The 23,038-nt window shown below is 43.4% G+C and overlaps 1 protein-coding gene and 1 long non-coding RNA gene across 6 annotated transcripts in view; both read left to right on the forward strand.

Moving 5' to 3' along the window:
• The window catches only part of LOC309714365 (NLR family CARD domain-containing protein 3-like), a 51,567-nt gene that overhangs the window by 8,246 nt on the left and 20,283 nt on the right, over positions 1–23,038 (forward strand). For 2 of the 5 annotated variants that reach the window (XR_014278913.1, XM_082546765.1), the window contains exons 5-9: positions 619–792; positions 4,025–4,198; positions 9,372–9,539; positions 12,535–12,702; positions 13,643–13,816. Coding sequence is in view for 4 of the 5 variants with exons in the window: in XM_082546765.1 (XP_082402891.1) it covers positions 619–792; positions 4,025–4,198; positions 9,372–9,539; positions 12,535–12,702; positions 13,643–13,816 (858 nt within the window). In the remaining variant the exon portion in view is untranslated. Of the gene's footprint in view, positions 1–618; positions 793–3,512; positions 3,535–4,024; positions 4,199–9,371; positions 9,540–12,534; positions 12,703–13,642; positions 14,005–23,038 lie in introns of those variants that run through there. The other 3 variants (XM_082546764.1, XM_082546767.1, XM_082546766.1) reach the window with 3 other exon arrangements.
• Positions 19,256–21,304, forward strand: LOC309714417. The gene is made up of 2 exons (XR_014278924.1): positions 19,256–19,777; positions 19,829–21,304. It is a non-coding gene; the product is annotated as an uncharacterized lncRNA (long non-coding RNA).

Here is a 23,038-nt window from a genome sequence, read left to right on the forward strand (position 1 = left end):
GACTGTTGAGTAGTTCATTTCATTTGTTACACTAAATGTTCCACAGACATTCCACAGAAAGAGGTCGGTTTGGATGAGGTGTGGAGATGACCAAATGCAGGACTAAAAGAAAAAACTGAGGATTTTTTTTTTATTGTCACAAACAGACCAAAATGAGCCAAAGTCCAACTGTAAACAGGGACAGAGCACAAAACAAGACACGTGAGAAAAGTGATTATCAAAGTAAAACAGGAAAAGAAATAAATAGGGAGTGAAGCTCAACAGAAACATGATAAGAGTGAGAGGGGAACACTGAAGGTATCACAGAGAAGACAGAGGGGGGCAAAGACGAGAACATCGGGACCACAAGAAAGAACATCAATAAAATTAAAGAAAGAACCAAAAGTTCACAAACTGGTCACTGAGCTGAACTCAGTCAAATATCCTGAGTCACAGTTAAAATGTTTTTCTGATGGAGATGGCCTCAGGAGTCTGTGGAGTCAGGCGTGGGGTTAGAGCAAACCGACAGACTGAGGAGGATTCCTGTTTCATGTCAGTCAGATCAGCTGATGTCCAGAGCACAATGTCCAACAGGAAGTGTCCAGCTGGGTTATTTTGTTGTAATGTTTGTCATCACAGGTTAAGGTGGTGTGGACTGTCAGAGTCTCACTTTCAATGTGTGACCTCAGCTCTGAAATCCAACACCTCCAGTCTGATTCAGCTGGACCTGAGTGGAAACACCCTGGATGGTTCAGAACTGAAACTTTTGTGTGCTGGACTGAAGAGTCCAAACTGTAAACTGGACGCTCTGAGGTCAGTTCACTGCCTGCAGCTGTTAGTTACTATCAGACTACAAGGTAGTTGTCTTTTTTTTTACATTTAAAATCAGTTTCAACCTTGTGTTCAAATGTTCAGTAATATATTTGGTTACTATCTGTGGAGTGAGTTAGTGATGCGATTGGAAGGCACTCAGGATTTTTCTCTATCTGGAGCTTGCCGAATCCAACACTTTCAGCCTGGCCATCACAATTCACCATTGTGTTGTTTTTTCGGTGGTGTCCATCTCAGAGCAGTTTTTGTGCTTGTGTTCTGGTCTGTACACATGTATGTGTGTGTATGTTCCGGGGGAACACCAAGGCGTTCCCAGGCCAGCCGAGAGATATAACCTCTCCAGCATGTCCTGGGTCTGCCCCGGGGCCTCCTCCCGGTGGGACATGCCCGGAACACCAACCCCAGGAGGCGCCCAGGAGGCATCCTTGTCAGATGTCCAAACCACCTCAGCTGGCTCCTTTCGATGTGGAGGAGCAGCGACTCTATTCTGAGCCCCTCCTGGATGGCTGAACTTCTCACCCTATCTCTAAGGGAGAGGCAAGCCACCCTTCGGAGGAAGCTCATTTCTGCTGCTTGTATCCACGATCTCGTTCTTTCGGTCACTACCCACAGCTCGTGGCCATAGGGTGAGGTTTGCTTTTACACTCAGCTCCCTCTTCACTGCAGCCGCTGCACCAATCCGTCTGTCGATCTCCGGCTCCCTTCTCCCATCACTCGCGAACAAGACCCCGAGATACTTGAATATCTCCACTTGGGGCAGGAACTCATCCCTGACCCGGAGTGGGCACTCCACCCTTTTCTGGCTGAGAACCATGGCCTCAGATTTGGAGGTGCTGATCCTCATTCTCGCTGCTTCACACTCGGCTGCGAACAGTTCCACCATGTCCACCATTTGGTTCGATGATTACCACCACGGCAGACACCAACCACCTTGGGGCCACAGCTCAATGCAGCTGCTTCGGCAATGGAGACGCTGAACATGGTCCATTCGGACTCAATGTCCCCTGTCTCCCTCGGGAATGCCATTGAAGCTCTGCCGGAGGTGTGCGTTGAAGATCTCGCGGACTGGGGCCTCTGCTAGATGTTCCCAGCACACCCTCACTATGCGTTTAGGTGCACCAGGTCTGTCCAGCGTCCTTCCCCGCCACCTGATCCAACTCACCACCAGGTGGTGATCAGTTGACAGCTCAGCCCCTCTCTTTACCCAAATGTCCAGAACATATGGTCGCAGGTCTGCTGATACGATTACAAAATCGATCATCGACCTGTGGCCTAGAGCATCCTGGTGCCACGTGCACTTATGGACACTCTTATGTTCGAACAAGGTGTTAGTTATGGCCAAACTGTGATTTGGACAGAAGTCCAATAACAAAACACCACTCGGGTTCAGATCAGGGAGGCCGTTCCTCCCAATCACGCCCCTCCAGGTCTCGCTGTCATTACCCACGTGAGCATTGAAGTCTCCCAGCAGGACAACAGAGTCTCCAGGTGGAGCACCTTCCAGCACCCCACCCAGGGACTCTAAGAAGGCTGGGTACTCTGAACTGCCACTCGGCGCATAAGCGCAGATGACAGTCAGGACCCGTTCCCCGACCCTAAGGCGCAGGGAACAAACCCTCTCATCCACCGGGAAAAACCCCAATGTACTGGCAGCAAGCCAAGGGGATATTAAAATACCCACCCCAGCCCGCCGCCTCTCACCAGGGTCAACTCCAGACTGAGTTGCCCCTCTCCAGGAGATTGGTTCCAGAGCCCAAGCCATGCGTAGAGGTGAGCCCAACTATATCTAGCTGGTACCTCTCAACCTCACGCACTAACTCAGGCTCTTTCCCCACCAGAGAGGTTACATTCCATGTCCCAATTGCCAGTCTTGGCAGCCGGGGATCAGTCCGCCAGGGCCTCCGCTCCTGGCTGCCGCCCGGCACACAATGCACCCGACCCCTATGGCGCCTCCTGTGGGTGGTGGGCCTGTGGGAGGATGGGCCCATGGACTAAGGCCCGGCCACCAGATGCTTGCCCTCGGGCACCCTCCCCGGGCCTGGCTCCAGGGCAGGGCCCCGGTAACCCTATCCCGGGCAAGGTAAACTGTTCAATCGATGTTCTCTTCATAAGGGTCTTCTCAATCGCTCTGTCTGGTCCCTCACCCAGGACCAATTTGCCATGGGAGACCCTACCAGGGGGCAAAAGCCCCCAGACAACATAGCCCCTGGGATCCCTGGAACACACAAACCCCTCCACCATGATAAGGTAGCGATTCACGGAGTTTCCGTCTCTGTGTTCATTATTTCCCTTTCACGTTACTTCCTCTCTTACTTTTCTTGGCCTCTGTCATCTATGCCTTCCTGTTAGTATCACAGTTTTCACCAACAGCCTACCGGTCAGTAGCACTAATGCTAGTTGTTATCCTGCGACTCCACTGGTATGGTATGGAAGTTTGATTTGGCAAAGAGTCTGGAGTCACATTTCCATGTCTTAAAAATACATCCATTTGGATTTTTGCATACCACATGTTACGTGAACTGTAGATACAAATATCAGAAAAATGTTGAGGTATCTTGAAGACTGCTTGAACCTCCATCCTGTTGGCCTCAGCTGTTTGGAATGATCAAAACTTCCGCCTTCTGAATCTTTTTCATCTCTGGAGACGTTATGAGACACTGAATGATTTTAATCACAAAAGTTAATCTTTTAATTTTATTCAGATTGGAGCTCTGTGGTTTGTCCGAGATCAGCTCGTGATCTCTGAAAACTGGGCCTGAAAACTGAAGGCTGAAAACTGAAGGCTCTGCCTCCCATTCTACTTTTAAATACTCTATGAACAACAAGTAAGCCTGCAGTGTGAGAGCGGAGTGCTCTAATAGGTTGATATGGTAATATAAGGTCATTAAGATAAAATAAGGGGCCTGTTAAGAAAGCAGTCCTAAATATTTGTTTAGTATGTGCGTTGAAGGACATATCCTGGTCAAAAATGAATCCAAGGTTCCTCATAGCATTACTGGAGGCACAGATAATGCCATCCAGAGTAAGACTCTAGTTAGATACCATATTTCTAAGATTTTCAGTTTTGGTATCTTTTCATGTGTGAATTGGATGCGTTGTTATCGATATCTGGTGAGATTTCATGTCAAAATAACCTTTTTGAAAAATATTTACTTAGAAAAATTTGTTGTTGTGTTTTTGATATTTTTTCCTTTTTTTTCTTTTATAAACTCAGACTAAGGTCCTGCAGTTTGTCAGAGATCAGCTGTGTTCATTTAGGTTCAGCTCTGAAATCCAACCCCTCCCATCTGAAACATCTGGACCTGACTGGAAATGAGCTGCAGGACTCAGGCGTGAAGCAGCTGTGCAGTTTTCTGGAGAGTCCACATTGTACACTGGAGTATCTGAGGTCAGACACCAAGTGTTAGTTGTGATGAGATGTGAAAGTTGAGGTGTCAGTAAATGCGTACACATCCTGGTAATATAGACCAGATCAACATGATCTGTGCAGTGTCTAAGTTGTATGTCTGTGAACATTCTCAGTCATCCAGGTCATTGTAGTCTAAGGAGCTTGGAATGAAAAGCGTCTGGACTTTGTCTAGGTTAGCTGTGTCACGGGCGTTTTCTCAACATGTAGACCAGAAGCTAGAAAAAAGTGAGGTAGACTTTATAAAACAGCTCTCAGTCGCTCATTTAAGCTCACAGCCAACAGAAAATGGTCATTAAAAAAATTATGTTAATTCAAAGCTTCAGCCTTGTTCTTGGCAAGTCATTAGACAGTCAGATCTGCTCCTTTCTCACCACAACCATTTTTCAAAAAACAAGATGGTGACAATGAAAATACTCAGGTAAACATGAAGGTTAATCATCGCTCTGCTTTCCGGTTGTTTGTTAATGATTAAGAGCATCAGTAGGTGTAAAACTGTCTGAGCTTTAAATCACCATGTTCCACACGTGAAGTCCCGCACCCACTCCTTTGTCAGAGACAAAAACACGACCTAAACCAAATCTTTCTTCTTAAAAAAAATGCACAAACAGCTGCAGTTAATCTCTTGGTATTCCACAAGTCCAGTATGTGGAATAACAAGATGGCGCCGAGTATGGCAGCCTCGTCGCGAGCTCCCCCAAGCAACAGCTGTTTTCTGTGTTTAATTTTACTTTTCCTTTATTTTTTCACGAGCAGCACTTGTCTCCTTGTGTACGACCGACAAACCTTACTGGACATAAAAGACGGACTTTCTTATAACTTTCCGGAGTTCAAGTTTTGAAACACGGACGCTCCGTTTGCAGACCCCCCATTCATCTCACCTGAGACGCCTTTGTTCTCTGGCCCTGGAGGCCGCAAACGCCGATGCAGAGGGAGAAGATCTGGCGTTCTGGTTCGACTGAGACGGTGCACTAACAGACCACCGTTACCCAGTTTATTACTGGCTAATGTGCCGTCTCTGGAGAACAAGCTATGCGAGCTTCGGGCACGGATCTCATTCCAGCAAGAGATGCGGGACTGCTGCGTGATCTGCCTCACAGAAACCTGGCTATCGGACAAGGTACCGGACTCCGCAATACAACTACCGGGGTTCTCCGTGCATCGCGCGGACAGGTCACAGGATCTTACTGGGAAAAGCAGAGGCGGTGGTGTGTGTTTCATGATCAACAACAGCTGGTGTGATTATGCGAACGTGCACCCGGTCAAATCCTTCTGCTCACCGGACCTGGAGTACCTGATGATTAAGTGCCGGCCATTCTGGCTACCGAGGGAATTTACAGCAGTGATTATTACGGCTGTTTACATTCCCCCACAAGCCGACACTGACCGAGCACTCAGGGAACTGTACAGCGCGATCAGCAGCGAGGAAACCGCACACCCAGAGGCAGCGTTTATCACAGCCGGAGACTTTAATAAGGGAAACCTGAAGAAAGTCTCACCAAAACTCCACCAACACATCCATTTCAACACTCGTGGAGACCGGCTACTTGACCACTGCTACACCTCTTTCCGGGATGCGTACAAAGCCCTCCCCCGCGCCCCATTTGGCCAATCAGATCACCGCTCCATCCTGCTCCTGCTCGCCTACAGGCAGAAGCTGAAACAGGAAGCTCCAACCCGGAGGGCGGTGCACTGTTGGACGGACCAATCGGAGTCTACGCTGCGGGACTGTTTTGATCACGCGGACTGGGAAATGTTTCACGTGGCTGCTAGGGACATTGATGAGTACACAGACTCAGTCTGTGGATTTATCAGGAAATGCGTGGAAGATGTCGTCCCATCCAGAACAGTCAAATCCTTCCCAAATCAAAAACCCTGGATTAACGGAGATGTTCGCGCGGCACTGGCGGCACGGAGCACCGCCTTTGCCTCCGCGAACACATCGGACTACAAACACGCACATTACCAACTCCGGAAGACGATCAAAGCAGCCAAATGTGAGTACAGGGACAGGGTGGAGCAACAGTTTGACAACCCTCGGAGTATGTGGCAGGGACTAAACACGATCACAGACTTTAGAGGGAAAACCAGCACACCGCAGACCACGGCCTCTCTGTGTGAGGATCTAAACGTATTCTACGCTAGATTCGACACAGCGAACACCACGAGACCGGACAGTGTGCGCACCGCGGATGACGTCAGTGCGCACACTGTGTCTGAGGAGGATGTGCGGAAGTGCTTCAGGAAGGTGAACGCACGCAAAGCTACAGGTCCGGACGGGATTCCCGGCCGCGTCCTCAAGTCATGCGTGGCTCAGCTGGCTGGAGTGTTCACGCACATCTTCAACCTTTCCCTCTCTCTGTCTGTAGTCCCAGCCTGCTTCAAAATGGCCACCATCGTCCCTGTACCCAAATCCTCCACCATCTAGTCATTGAACGACTGGCGACCTGTAGCCCTGACCCCCATCGTAAGCAAATGCTTCGAGAAGCTGGTCAGGGACTTCATCTGCTCTGCACTACCCGACTCACTGGGCCCTCTACAGTTCGCATACCGCCACAACAGGTCCACTGATGATGCCATAGCCCTGACACTACACACTGCCCTGTCACACCTGGAGAAGAGAGACACGTATGTGAGGATGCTGTTTGTAGATTACAGCTCAGCATTCAATACCATCGTTCCCTCGAAGCTGGACAGGAAACTGCAGGATCTAGGACTGAGCAGCTCCCTCTGCAGCTGGATCCTTAGCTTCCTGTCTGACAGACGCCAAGTGGTCAGACTGGGCAGCATCACCTCATCCCCCATCACACTGAACACTGGTGCTCCACAGGGGTGTGTACTGAGCCCTCTCCTGTACTCACTCTACACCTACGACTGCACAGCCACTAACAACTCCAACATCATTGTGAAGTTTGCGGACGACACTACAGTGGTGGGTCTTATCACCAACGGTGATGAGACGGCTTACAGGGAGGAGGTCAGCGCCCTGACCCACTGGTGTCAAGACAACCATCTCACCCTCAACGTCGCAAAGACAAAGGAGTTGATAGTGGACTTCCGGAGGTGCAGAGAAGTACACACCCCCATCACCATCAACGGCGCTGCTGTGGAGAGTGTGAGCAGCTTCCGGTTCCTTGGAGTACATCTGGCTGAGGATCTTATGTGGTCAGTACACACAAACAAAACAGTGAAGAAGGCGCAGCAGCGCCTCTTCTTTCTCAGGAGACTGAAAAGATTCGGCATGAGCCCCCGCATCCTCAGGACCTTCTATCACTGTGCCATTGAGAGCATCCTCACTGGATGCATCACCACCTGGTATGGCAACAGCACCGCCTACAACTGCAAAGCTCTCCAGCGAGTAGTGCGGTGCTCTGAACGGATAATTGGAGGTGAGCTTCCCTCCCTCCAAGACATCTACAGGAAGCGGTGCCTGAGGAAAGCGGGGAGGATCATCAAGGACTCCAGTCACCCCAGCCATAAACTGTTCAGACTGCTTCCATCAGGAAGGAGGTTCTGCAGCATCCGGTCCCGTACCAGCAGACTGAGAGACAGCTTCTTCCACCAGGCCATCAGACTGCTGAACACGTCATAGACACCTCAGCTTCACTACTGGAACTTTAACATTATGCACTCCATACTGTACAGTAACGCCACTGTTTTGCACATATTCAACTCTGTATATTTTTATATATTTTATTTATTGTTTACTCTATTTAATTTGTAAAATATGTGTACACACACACACACACACACACACACACACACGTACACGTAGAAAAACATTTAGTATACACATCCAGAAATTTTTTTTTTTTGCATATACTATTATATATTGTACATATATTAATTTCAGATTTAGCCATTCGTATATTTTGCCTGTTCATGTTATTGTATTTTGCACAACTCTGTTGCTAGTGAAGCTCGCACACAAGAATTTCACTCGCATGTGCTGTACCAATGTACCTGCACATGTGATGTGACAATAAAAGTGATTTGATTTGATTTGATTTGATTTGACCTCCTCCTTTTTAGCTGAGACTCTGATGTTTCTGGCAAAATACATTTATATTTTAAAAGATTTTGATAGGTAGAGTGACTTGGGGGTGTTGATTCATTTAAACTAACATAACCAACTGTAACCAGGTTTCTGTTAGCAGAGTAAATCAGGATGTTGACCAAATATTAGTCATTGGCTAACAGGAACTTAGAAGAGAAAACATACTGTTTAATAGTCTTAGTTCTTTCTTTGGTGCTGTTGGTGATACTGTATTGTTTTTTCTTTGTGATTTCATTCTGTTTAAGTCATTTATTGCTGTTTTTTAGTTTGTTTTTTGTCTGTTTGGGAGCTGACACAGTCTCTAAGGGGATGGGGTTTTGGGGTGTAACAGGAGGAGAGAAGCTGCAGAGAGGCGTGCTTCCTGGTCCCAACTCTGGATAGTCATATTTTGGATGGTTTAATAATTTCTAGAATAATTTCTGGCCAGATTTCTAGAAATGAGTGCTGCTCCATCCAAAGTGCGATGGATGCCGTCTCTCCGAACAAGATCAGTTTTCCTCCAGAAAGTTTCCCAATTATCTATGAAACCCACATTGTTTTATGGTCACCACTCAGACAGCCAGCAATTTAAGGAGAACATGCAGCTAAGCATGTCAACTCCTGGTCTGATTGGGGAGGGGACCAGAGAAAACTACAGAGTCCAAAATTGTTTTGGCAAAGTTACACACCGATTCGATATTGATTTTAGTGACCTCCAGTTGATGTAACCAGGTATCATAACTATAATTACAGTCTTACTATATCTACACTTAGTGTTAGCCAGCAGTAGTCACCTCTGGCCCCTGGAATCAGCTGTGGTTGCTGGTGTATCTACCTTCATATTTCTAAGAGCAGAACGCAGAATGTTCTTACTGGCTTCTGTTCACCCCATGGCAGGCTTTTTCCCCTGAACAATGTAAACTTTTTTTGTCTGATCAGCAGTGCAAAATACATAACATATTGACTTATAGAAAGTATAGAGATTATTTGGATATCAAATACCAAACTACTAGTTTTCTTAATACAAATATAAAAAAATGTTTTATTTGTTTGTTCAAGTTTCTTTAGGAATTTTGGCCTGAGCTGTTTGGAGTTTCCATTTCCTTTTTTCTTTTTCAGTTTAGAAGACTGTACATTGTCAGAAATCAGCTGTCTGGTCTCAGCACTGAAGTCCAACCCCTCCCATCTAAAACATCTGGACCTGAGCCGCAACAAGCTGCACGATTCAGGAGTGAATGCGGTGTGTGGTTTTCTGGAGAATCCACAATGTGGACTTAAAACTTTGGGGTCAGTCACCATGTTCTAGTTGTGAGAATCTGGATATAATTCTGTTTTCTCCTTCTATGGTTCAGTCAACTAGCTGATGCAGAGTAATGCTGTGCTACATATTTAAAAGCTACATAGAGAAAAAATCTTCTATTGGGTAATTCACTTTGAGACTTGATTTACATGTCCACTTTCTCCTTATATTTGTCTTCAGTTCAAATTCAAAGCAGAAATAAAACTGCTGTGATTTCCATTGATTAAACTCTCACTTATTGAATTATACAAAGTCTTAAAAAACTTTAATTCTGCATGAGGACTACTAGGGGATAGTTTATTTCATTTAAGGAATGTCTCTAAACTCCGACATATGGTTTCCTCAGCTGAATTAGAAAAAATTGTTCATGCATTTGTGTGATCGCATTTAGATTATTGTAATGCCCTGTTTACTAGCTTGGACAAATCATCTCCTTCTCGCCTCCAAGCTATGCAAAATGCAGCAGCCAGGCTACTAACTCGTTCTAGCAAGCGAGCTCACATCACTCCTATTTTATATTCTTTCTTCCTGTAATCTATTACAGTTGTAAAAGAAACGGTCCAGGAACAGGTCACTCAGGTTAATCCTGTGTGAACAACTGTAAATATTCTTTTTTCATCTTTACATACTGTGTATTTGAAATATTCTTGTTTAATTGTTATTTACTTTATTCCTATCAAATAAATATCCATGTAATATTGTTCAAAGTTAGCGTTATGTTCATACATGTTAAAAATGCCTGTAAATCTAATTAAGTTCAGTGACAATTAGTGTTTGTTTTAATCAATTTATTAATAACACAAAACCTTTAATCTAACACAACACGTCTAACAACGTAACAAATATATTCAAATAAATAAATATCTTAATGCATAACTCATTTTGTCCTTGATCTTTCAAGAAGAGAAAACAGTCTGTCCATCCTCTGCCTGCTCTCCTCTCCTCAGCCTCTCTTTGCTGCCTCATGTCCTCTCTAATGAGGTCTAGCAGCTCATCATTCCTGTCTCTTTTCCTCTTTTTCCCTGTTGTGGGTGCCCCCCCCCCCCTTTCTCATCACTGTCGTTTTGGTCTGACCCCCTCTCCTGACCCTGGATACTTGCAATCCTAAAGGCAGAGGAAATCAAAAATGACAGTAGACAAATGAAAACAACACAACTCTTAGTAATTGCACATTTATTACTTTGTGTGCTTAAGAATTTATCTTCTTGATAACACACATACGTACTTTGTATTTTTTGAAGTTCTCCCATTTCTTCTGGCCTGCAAGGGGGTGACTTTCACCTGCAGCCCCATCTTCTCCAGTATTGTCCTGATCACACACAACAAATAAGAAGAAAGGAAACCCTAGCAACTATGTTAATCCCTAAATCCAAACGTTTTCATAGCAGAACACCAGAGGAATACCGTCTGGACATCACAGGTTCTGTACAGCAGCGGTCCATGAGTCGTTTGGTACCGGGCCACGAGAGTTGAGGCTCCGGTGTGAAATTTATGGTTTTCAGGGTTTTTATCATTAACTCTGTTTCCCTGGGTCTTTTCCCGTGTTGTAGTTGTGTGTCTTATTTTGAAAGAAATATTTACACGTTACCATCGCGACTGGGGCACATTAAGGGGCAGAGAGGAGGATGTTACTCTGTTGGCACATTTTCAGGAGGACGCTGCTAATAAAGTTACACAATTACACAGTTAATGTGCGTTTATTAATATAATTTCAAAATACCACAGTTTTTGTCTTGGTCGGATCATTTTATTTTGTCGTATTTTTCCACGACACATTGAAGGCCGCTCCGTGTCTAATGTAACCGGTCTGTGGCGCAACAAAGGTTGGGGACCGCTGCTGTACAGCATGAGGGTTAATAAAACCGCACTCATATATATCAATATGATGTATAAATTGATTAATTCTTGTACCTCCACGCCACAGTGGTCCGATTCTTCACCCAAGTGAAGAGGTGATCGTTTTCTCCTCGTTTTAATGAATGAGCCGCTTGGCCTTTGTTCCCCACAACATAACAGCATAGAAATTAATTTGAAAAAATCCAAATTAGCTGTATGTAAGCCGCAATATATGACAAACCGCAGGACCCACCATACAAGCTAGTTTAGGGTTATTTGAATAATAAAAAAAAAAAAAATGCAGATGCCCATAGCTTAACAACACAACCGCTATGACAATTTAACTTTTTTACAACCAGATTTTCATATACTTACATTTGAAAGTGTTTTCCTCTTCGACCACCATTGTTATCAGAAAAAAATCTCCAGTATGGCCTGCAATGGATCCTGGGATATGGTAGGACACGAAGGATACATTGGACACATCCTAAAAATTTGGGGAAAAGTAGGATGCATTTGTCGGCACATTTTGAGTACTCTTTGAATTCGGACAGCCTTCGTCGCGTCCCTGTGATGTCATTTTTTCCAAATATGGAATCGAAGCATCCTTCCCTTGAATTCGGACACAGCTAACCCTCAAATTCGCGGAAAAGTAGGACGTATTTGTCGCCACATTTTGAGTACTCTTTGAATTCGGACAGCTGTCATTACGTCGCTGTGACGTCATTGCCTCAAAATACGTACTTCGAGGCATGCTTCCCCTGAATTCGGACACAGCTAGGGAATGACTGAAAACACACGGACTAAGTACACACAGGAGGATAATGAGGGAAGCGGAAACACACGGGGAAACAGCTGAAGCAAATGAACATAACAACGTCACAGAGGAAGTGTAAAATTAAACACAATGAACACAGTAACACAGGACCTCTTCAAAATAAAACAGGAAACATAATGAAACACAGACATGACGAAACACAGACATGACTACATGAACTTGACAACAAAATACATGCAGACATGAAACACATAAAGGACAAGGAAGACGTAACACAGGGGTTGAATTTTCTTTATCTCTGATGAAGTTATGAAATTATTTTATGCACAAAATTGAAAAGAAAACTCCATCTTTTATTCTTTATTCAGATTTGATTACTGTGGTTTGTCAGACATCAGCTGTTTGGTCTCAGCACTGAAGTCCAAACCCAGTCACCTGAGAGACCTGAACCTTAGTAACAACTACCTGCAGGATTCAGGAGTGAAGCAGCTGTGTGGTTTTCTGGAGAGTCCAGGATGTAAGCTTGAAACTCTGAGGTCAGTCAGCATGTTTTAATTGTGCCGAGATGAATATGATGTGAAAGTTGTACTGACACTAAGCTACAGACATAAGGCTGATATTATACTGATCCACACTGAGGATCTTCATGGTAAAGTCTCTTTTCTTCCTCTCTGGTTTAGTCCAATGACTGTAGCAGAACAATGTTCACATTTCAGACCTTCAACAAAGAAGAAAAATCCATACAGTTGATTTTCACCTTCAGTTTCTCCTCATGATTTTCTTTTCTTTTCTTTGTATCCATTAACATCTGAGTCACTATAATATTTTTATATATATAAAATTATGAATTTAAGGGTCACCACATTTTTTCACTTTGTGTGTGAACAGGAGTCATGAGGTCTTACTTACTGTAGACCCCATCACTCTTGTTCATAATTTGATAGTTTAAAAAATAGACAGTCAACTCTGTCAGAGGCATTGTGGGGTCACATTAATTATTATTATTATACTATTGTGTTTTTGCAAAAATTAAAATGCCCTTCATTCCTTCATGTTCTTATCTGCGAGACATTGCATGAGTTATAAATTTAGTCCTCACATGGAAGTTTGAGCCCACATTGTTTCTCACTCTCTGCTGAAAACATAAAGACAGATGGTCTTCTCTGTAAGTGTTTCCTACTTCACAGTAATTTGGTTTTGTGTTGTAGGGATGACTCCTCTGTTAAATGGTAGCATACCAGTAGTTTAGCTTGTTTGTAATAGCATGAATATAATCCATTGTTTCAACATTGTTTGGTTTTAATTTACATTTTAGGTTTTTTTAAAAGCATCCATTTATATTTTTAAAATGGAACAGGAATTGGGAATTGGGGAAAAAAAGTATTATCTATAACTTTATTGAAGTTTCCTGAAGACTGTGTGAAGCTGTTGTTTGAAGTTTGTCTAATAAACTTACATCTTTCATTCTTTATACAGATTGTTGAGCTGTGGTTTGTCAAAGATCAGCTGTAATTATCTGGCAGCAGCTCTGAAGTCCAACCCTTCCCATCTGAGAGAGCTGGACCTGTGCTACAATGACCTGCAGAATCCAGATCTGTCTGAGCTGGTTGATCTTCAGGAGAGTCTAGACTACAGACTGGAAACTCTGCAGTACGTGAACTGTTGGAGTGAGTGGGTGGTGCTGTCAGCAGTATTGTACTAAACACAGTCAGTATGAAACAAAGATCCAGTGTTTCTTGTAAAGTTGGAGGCTTCTCACTGAAGCCTTATAAAGAGTAATCATCATTCATCAAACTGTAAGAGCATCAAATCTAATCTCACACTGTTTGTTCTCTCATTTCATGCCTTAACAGCTGATCAGTTTTAATGTTGTCGCAGTATGACTCAAGACTGTGACAACAAGTGACGAGACTGCAAATCACTGGCTCTTATTACAGAGAACCATCCTTACATTTAGTAACCATGTGGTCGTCATACAGACCACCCACATAGCAGACACATCTGGCCCGGATCTGGTGTCAAGCTGGCACTTCTGACTGACTGATGTCATGGCAGGGTGTATGTCAACCAGATGTGGGCCAGGTCTGGCAATGATGGCAGTATTTATGTTCCTATTTTCCTATTTTAGTTAGAAAACCCAAATGCCATGTTGCAATACTATACTGCTATGGTAGCCAACATTTCAAATGCAGCCTTGACAGGTTTGTGAGTGTACACTTTATCCAAACCCTAGTAAGGGTTTATGCATTTTTACCACTGGGTGGCTGTAGCTCAGGAGGAAGATCAGGTCACCTAGTGATCAGAAGGTTAATGGTTTGAGCCCTGGCTCATCCAGTCTGCTTGTCAAGAGTGTAAATGTGTATGAATGCAGTTAGGGAAGCAATGAGTTTAGAGAAAGTGTGTGAATGTGGCAAGTTGTATAGAGCACTTTGAGTAATCTGGGAGAGTAGAAAATCGCTATATAAGAATCAGTCCATTCACTGTCTGCAATTGGCCCGTGGCTGCACAGAACTTACACGTGGCCCACATACCATACAGAATGACGGCCCTTTGGTGGCCCAGATCAGGTTTGCCAGAGGTAATCCACGCATGGGCCAGCACAGGACCACCAGTGTATCTGCAACTGGCCTTGTGCTGGCCTATGTCTGGGCCACCTTTGGCAAACCAGATCTGGGCCACCAAAGGGACGTCATTCTTTGCGGTATGTGAGCCATGTGTAAGCACATTGCGTGGGCCAGATCTGGGCCATACCAATTTTGCTATGTGGGCAGAAGCTCTGCTGAAGTCTACGAATCATGTTTATGTCTGTGTCCTTCTGTCAGTAATGTTCAGTGACAGCCTCCATGTTGATCAAACAATTCAATTTTCTATTCAATTTTATTTACACAGCGCCAAATCACAACAACAGTCGCCTCAAGGTGCTTTATATTGTACAGTAGATCCTACAATAATAGATACAGAGAAAAACCCAACAATCATATGACCCCCTATGAGCAAGCACTTTGGCCACAGTGGGAAGGAAAAACTCCCTTTTAACATGAAGAAACCTCCGGCAGAACCAGGCTCAGGGAGGGGCGGGGCCATCTGCTGTGATTGGTTGGGGTGAGAGAAGGAAGACAGGATAAAGACATGCTGTGGAAGAGGGACAGAGATTAATAACAAGTATGATTCAATGCAGAGAGGTCTATTAACACATAGTGAGTGAGAAAGGTGACTGGAAAGGGAATGGGAATCCCCAGCAGCTTACGTCTATTGCAGCATAACTAAGGGAGGATTCAGGGTCACCTGGTCCAGCCCTAACTATATGCTTTAGCAAAAAGGAGAGTTTGAAGCCTAATCTTTAAAGTAGAGATAGTGTCTGTCTCCTGAATCCAAACTGGAAGCTGGTTCCACAGAAGAGGGGCCTGAAAACTGAAGGCTCTCCCTCCCATTCTACTTTTAAATACTCTAGGAACAACAAGTAGGCCTGCAGTGTGATAGCGAAGTGCTCTAATAGGGTGATATTGTCGCGATCTGTGGAGGCAGAACGTGCGGTGGTGTGTGGGATGGACCCAGGTGCGGACACACAAGAGTAGGCTGGAATAAACTTAACTGAAAGCGAGCCTTTATTATGGCTGAAGACAAAGTGTACAAACAAAGCAGGGATAGCGTGACTAGACTATAACTAAACTGGGAAAACTAATACTGTGACAAACTAAGAAAACTCAGAGACTATGATGATCACTGCAAAGACTGACAGTGAAAACATGGAGGTGAGAACACAGACGACGCGACACAGACTGCATGAAACACAGAGACTAAATACACATGAGGGATGATCAGGGGAAGTGGCCACACATGGGAGCACAGCTGACACACATGAACCTAACGACAGGAGAGGTGAAACTGAATACACTGACATTGAATACAGACTTACAAAGTAAAACAGGAAACATGGAGATTAGACATGACATAAACTAAACATAACTCATGACAGGTAGACGCACGAACCAGGGAGACGGAGTACAGGGGAAGATGACAGAAACAACTAAGGAACAAAACTAAACTGCAATCTAGAAATTAACTAGGTGAACTAAGCTAGGTTCAAATGAATACAAAAGATACATGAAACTCAAATACTGGGTCGCTTGACCCAGGACCATGACAGATATGGTACTACAAGGTCATTAAGATAAGATAGGGCCTGATTATTTAAGACCTTGTATGTGAGGAGCAGGATTTTGAATTCAATTCTGCATTTAACAGGAAGCCAATGAAGGGAAGCCAAAACAGGAGAAATATGCTCTCTCTTTCTAGTCCCTGTCAGGACTCTTGCTGCAGCATTTTGGATTAACTGAAGGCTTTTCAGGGAGTTTTTTGGACTTCCTGATAATAATGAATTACAGTCGTCCAGCCTGGAAGTGACAAATGCATGAACTAGTTTTTCCGCATAACTCTGAGACAGGATATTTCTAATTTTAGAGATGTTGCGCAAATGCAAGAAAGCAGTCTTACATATTTGTTTAATGTGTGCATTAAAGGACATGTCCTGGTCAGAAATGACTCCAAGGTTCCTCAAAGTATTATTAAAGGCCAAGGTAATGCCATCCAGAGTAAGAATCTGGTTAGATACCATATTTCTAATATTTTCAGGGCCGAGTACAATAACCTCAGTTTTATCTGTGTGTGAATGTGTGTGTGAATGGGTGGATGACTGGATATGTAAAGCGCTTTGGGGTCCTTAGGGACTAGTAAAGCGCTGTATAAATACAGGCCATTTACAGGCCATTTACCATCTGAATTAAGAAGCAGAAAGTTAGCGGCCATCCAGGTCTTTATGTCTTTAAGACATTCCTGCAGTGTAACTCATTGGTGTGTGTTATCTGGCTTCATGGACAGATAAAGCTGGGTGTCATCTGCATAGCAGTGTAAATGTATGCTATGTCTTCTAATGATGCTGCCTAAGGGAAGCTTGTATAATGTAAATAGAATTGTTCCTAGCACTGAACCCTGTGGAACTCCATAATTAACCTCAGTGTGTGAAGAGGACTCTCCATTTACATGAACAAACTGGAATCTATTAGATAGATATGATACAAACCACTGCAGCACAGTACCTGTAATACCTACAGCATGTTCTAATCGCTCTAATAGGATATTATGGTCGACAGTATCGAACGCTGCACTGAGGTCTAGCAGGACAAGCACAGAGATGAGTCCACTGTCAGAGGCCATAAGAAGATCATTTGTAACCTTCACTAAAGCTGTTTCTGTGCTGTGATGAGCTCTGAAACCTGACTGAAACTCTTCAAATAAACCTCTGCAGATGATCTGTTAGCTGTTTGACAACTACTCTTTCAAGGATGTTTGATATGAAAGGAAGGTTGGAGATTGACCTATAATTAGCTAAGACTGCTGGGTCTAGAGATGCTTTTTGAGTAAAGGTTTAACTACAGCCAGCTTGAAGGCCTGTGGTACATAGCCGATCATTAGAGATAGGTTGATCATATTTAAGCTTGAAGCATTAATTAATGGCAGGACATCTTTTGTAGGAATGGGGCCTAAAAGACACGTTGATGATTTGGAGGAAGTAATTGTTGAACTTAACTCAGAAAGATCAATTGGAGAAAAAGAGTCTAAATGAATATCAATGGTACTGAAAGTAGCTGTCGATACTATTACATTTATGGGATGATTATTGGTAATCACTGGTAAGGGCTTTCTTATAAAAGCAACAAAGTATTTCTCCAGGCTAAGTGATGATCTTCTAAATTTGTGACATGTTATTTCCTCTCCAGCTTATGAGTCATCTGCTTTAAGCTATGTGTTTGAGAATTATACCACAGAGTCAGGTACTTCTGGTTTGAGGTCTTAGTTTTCACCGGACCTACAGTATCCAGAGTCTTACGTAGTGAATAGGTAAAGTTATTAACAGGATAATCTACCTCTGTTGGAGCAGCGTTCAGGTAGATGCTCTGCTCTATGTTGGTACAGAGCATTGAAGATGATAACAGTGGGTGGATTATATTCTTAAACTTAGTTACAGCGCTTTCAGAAAGACATCTACTGTGGTGAAGTCTACTCCCCACTGCTGTGTAATCAATTATTGTAAATGTAAATGTTATCAGGAAATGATCAGACAGCAGAGGGTTTTCAGGAAACACTGTTAAATGTTCAGTTTCTATGCCATATGTTAAAACAAGATCTAGAGTGTGATTAAAGTGGTGGGTGGGTTCTTTTACATTTTGAGAGAAGCCAATTGAGTCTAATAACAGATTAAATGCCATGTTTGACCTCAGGTGGGTGTGTTGCCGAGTGGGGAAAAACAGCCCCCAGCTGCTTGGGGTCTGCCGGGGAACAGCTAGTGGGGCCTACGCTATCTTCGGCTGCACCAGCTCCAGGGGCCTGGCTAGCTACGGGTGTATCAATCAATAATCCTGGCCTCCAGAGCTGCAAATATGCTACATTTGTTACAAGTATCACTACTGCTAAAGGAGGCCGAGTAGTAACTAAACAAATGACACAATGAGCAGGAAAGTGCAGGAGTAAGTAAGTAAGTAAGGTTTATTTATAAAGCACTTTTCGTAGACAGGCATTCACAAAGTGCTGAGGTTAAAATAAAGAAAACATTAAGTAATAAAATAGATAATATAAACAATGTAAATTCAAAACAATTCAAAAGTGTTGATTAACGGAAGGCCTGTTTAAATAATAAAGTTTTTAACTGCTTTTTAAAGGATTCCACACAGTCAACCAAACGTAATTGTGGTGGTAGACTGTTCCAAAGCCTTGGTGCCACAGACTGAAAGGCTCTGTCCCCTTTCGTCTTCAGTCGTGTACGGGGAACAACCAACAAACTCTGAGCCTGTGAGCGAAGACAACAAGCAGCAGTGTATTTTATAAGAAGCTTGGATAAATAATCTGGGGCCTTGCCATTTAGTGCTCTGTATGTTAAAACAAGAATTTTAAAACGAAATCTAAAATCTATTGGGAGCCAATGTAAAGAATATAAAATGGGAGTAATGTGAGCACGCTTGCTAGAACGAGTTATTAATAAATCATTATAGACCGTTAAGAGAGCGGTCTCAGTGGAGTGCTGCTTTTGAAAGTGTCGAGGAGGGAAATTATTTTACTGCTATTGTTAAATAATTGTCATTGCATTAATAATATAATCTGCAGCATGGATATTGCATTCCAAGGTTTAAACAGTGTCTCTTTCAGAAAGACTGAGTTGCAGGCTGACAGGAAGTTGTATGTAGAAAGAAGCAGGAAGTTATTTTGAGCCGCAGGCTAAGACGAGGCTTTAACAATGTAACAGATAGCTTTAAGAAGGCCTTAAGCAGTTATGACTATTTTATACACAATGCATATCTGTGCTTATTAAAGAGTTGGAGCTCGGTCAATTAATTGGGGGTCGGAAGCTTTGTTCGGCGCGATGTTCGGACAATCTATTGTGCAAGTGACTTGGAGCCATAGAAGGAATCGCAATACATGCTTACAAAACACTTATATATCAGATCATTTTATATTAAGGTTTTAGTAGAGGTTCTTGATTAAAACATTTATTTAGTAGAAGACATACACATAGTCTCAGTGAGCTTCTGGTCTGGTAAAAGGTCAGAAGTGCAACAGGTGAATTGAGAAAGAGCATTTGAGGACGAGACACAGACAGTAGGTGAAGAGGTGACACAAAGAGCATGTGAGGTCAACACACACACACACACACACTTTAAATTAGATTTATTTAGAGGAGAGGTTAGTTATGTTTGGCTGTAACTGCAAAATTGTCTTGGTAAAAGAGGAACCGTTTCTTGGTGTCTCGGCAAGAAAGAGGAACAAGATAAGAACTGAAAGGTAGACAGGAAGGGCTAGTCATGAAAATAGAAGATGATTTTCTAGGTGAAAAGTCATGAGGATGTTGATCTGATCTATGTATAAAATGTATCTGTGACGCATGAAGGGGCGTCAGTAAACAAACCCTGATGCTATAAAATATCTGTTCATGCTTTGATTAAGTCGAAGACTACTTCCTGTCTGCGTACAGAGTTGTCTTCCCACGCGTGTATTCATTAAAATCATCGTTTGACTTCACCCGGCCGGATCGGTGTGGTTATTCTTCGATCACCTCTTGTACCCTTCCTCAATATTGAATCTTAACATTTGGGGGCTTCGTCCGGTTATTGAGGAGGGAGAGTTGGAGGTTTGGACGGAGAAATCCGGGGTCTTGGGTGGTCTGACGGGCAGACATGAATTCCAGTGGTCTAAGTGAGTGGGCATAAGCCGGCTTATCCAAAAGGTAAGGCACTACCTGTTGAATTATTTCCAAAGTGTGCCAAATTGGAAATGATAAAATTTAAGTCTACTCACTGAAGTTACTGGTGGATGTCTGTTTTGATTTTGATGAAAATCTCATGAGTTGAAGCAGTTAGAGTTCTGCTAAGAAGAAATGAAAGTAGTTAAGAGTCTGATAAGAAAAGTTTAAATACTGGGTTGAAGTCCCAAAGAAATTGAGTTAGAGTCTCAAGTAGTTTGGTAGGGAATTGGTTATTGTGTTGGTTAGAGTCCAAATTTGGTCATAAGAGTGGACCTGAGCGGTCATTTTGTGAGTTGGAGTCTCCATTTGACCACTAGGTTGCACCTGCTTCAGTTATACACTTGTTTCGGGTGTTGATTGTTGTTTCAAAGTATTATAAATTATTCTAGAACGGCAGTTCGAGTCTGCTAGGAAGCGCAGAGCCCGGAGGTTACGCTCCCTCCTTGTCGTGGACGCGCGACATTGACCTCTCGGCGAAGAGGGTTAGTTCAGTGTGGTTTAGCTGTGGGGTACAGGGCATCCCGGAATTAAGCTAGGAGTTAGAGTCTCCTTACCGTTTGAAACGGTATCTGCGCTTTTTTGGCCAGCAGAAGTGGATTTCGGGCGTGTAACTTTAACCTAAAACTTCAAAAAGTTTGGGTTGGTTGACGCTTTTAAATTGAGTTAGGGATTTTAGAAATGAGGCCAGAAACAGTTAAAGTCTTGATACTGGTTAATTGATCGCAAAAAACTCAGGGAGTTTATCGGTTAAACTGTTATGTTAAATTTGTCGAAATTCGATAGGTGTTAAAAGGTTTAAAATCTGTGCAGTTGTAAATATAAGACGTCTCTGTAATAAAAAAGATCTCTGTGGGTCGAGTCAGCAATGCACTGACTGCCTGCTGCTATTCTTAGATGAAGAGTGTGTGTGCATGCAAATGAGGCAGCTGATGCAGAGCGCATGAGAGGACTATGCTTTCGGTTTTGTGTGTCATTCAGCTCTATAACTATTGTTTGCAAATGTGGATAAATGTCTGCAGTTAAAATGCTGGCTTAGTAAATAACAACATTGTAAATATATGAATGGTGACAGCGTTTCAAAATAGAATATAAGAATTGTTTGTGTTTAAAACCAACGTTTAGGTAAAGAAGATTTAAGGTGGATTTGAAGGCATAAACAAAAAATAAAAGGGTTACAGTCTGCAAGGGTTGTTAATTCATGAGCTGACTGGATGCAGAGTAAGTGGAGTGGTCATCCTGAGAGGATTGAATGATGCTCTAACTCTGTGGTCAAGTCAGACATAGGCTTTAAGCAACCATGAGCCACTAATAAGCGTGACAAATTAATGAGTATGTGTAAATTGAACTTGTTAAATAGTTTTGATAGGAGTAACTCAATGAGCACGCAATAAAGTGGACTTTTTAGGGGCAGTTTATCACTGACACCATAAAAAGCAACTTAATTAGTAGTTCAATAACAAATTGGAAAGATAACCTTTGTTATTTGAAGAGAGAGAGAAAATTCAGGTTACATATAGTGAATAAATAAGGAAATGTTAATCTCTGCGTCATTCCACACTGAAATTTCAATTGTAGGGGATCATTTGGAGGTGAATTGTGTAGGACACGGGGAGACAGAAGAATCTCCCCATGAGTTTTCAGTGTGCATAGAAATTGAGGAGGCTGAACTGGAAGCCTGCCTGGGTCGTTGTTTTTGTTTATTTGAGGGTCTGCTGGAAGTTTGTGAAAACGACCACCTTGATATGTGGGAGCCTTCCCGGGCAGCGATTTTTTGTTAAACCTGTGGCAGGCTGTGCAACATGGAGAAAGCTTTGACATAATGTCATAAAGGTGATTTCTTGGTTTTAGATTTATTAGTACGGGATGCTTGAGGGTGTGTTGCTGTAAAGTATATAAGGGACGCGCAGCGCCGTTAATGGGTTTAAAATAAATGAAAAAAACACTAATCCGAGGAACTATTGGAGAGGTAAGTATACGGAGGTGAGCGCGTTGCGCATAAGGGTTGCTGGTGTCATATATTAACACTTTGAGGGCGAATAATTTTGATTGAGTGTCAACGCTTGAGAACGCGAGGACAGCGTCTAAAGTGCTGGGTTAAACTTTGTGTATCACCGAGCAGGGGAAGAGGAGCCAGTGGTTGCGAGAACAGCGAGACGAAGATTGAAACCGAAAGTTAAGCGTGTCTGGGTGACCTAGACCAAGAAGGTGGAGTCGACCAACGCCATTGGAAGAGGTAAGTCTGTGTTTCAGAGAATGGCTGACAGCTCGGGTGCGACACCTAGTGGGAAAAGGGGATGCAAACCTCTGAAGGATCAGCTTGAACAGCTTAAGAAAGCTGTTCGCTTGGCTTCCCCTGGAGTATTAAAATCGGCAGAGAAAGAGTGCCAAGCGATGGAGGTTGAGGTAAGTAAACCTATTACATCCCGACAGAAAGGGCTGGGTGATAAAATACCTCTGAGCTTGGTGTTAAAAACTGAAGGAGAAGTGTATGGACAAATGCATGAGGCCCTACGTGCGTCCATAGAGGCATTAACGGCATTGGAGGTTATAAAGCAGAGAGTAATGCAGGGAGGGCCAGA

The sequence above is a fragment of the Aulonocara stuartgranti genome, assembly GCF_965226115.1.
Source record: "Aulonocara stuartgranti genome assembly, chromosome: 9".
Taxonomy (NCBI): domain Eukaryota; kingdom Metazoa; phylum Chordata; class Actinopteri; order Cichliformes; family Cichlidae; genus Aulonocara; species Aulonocara stuartgranti.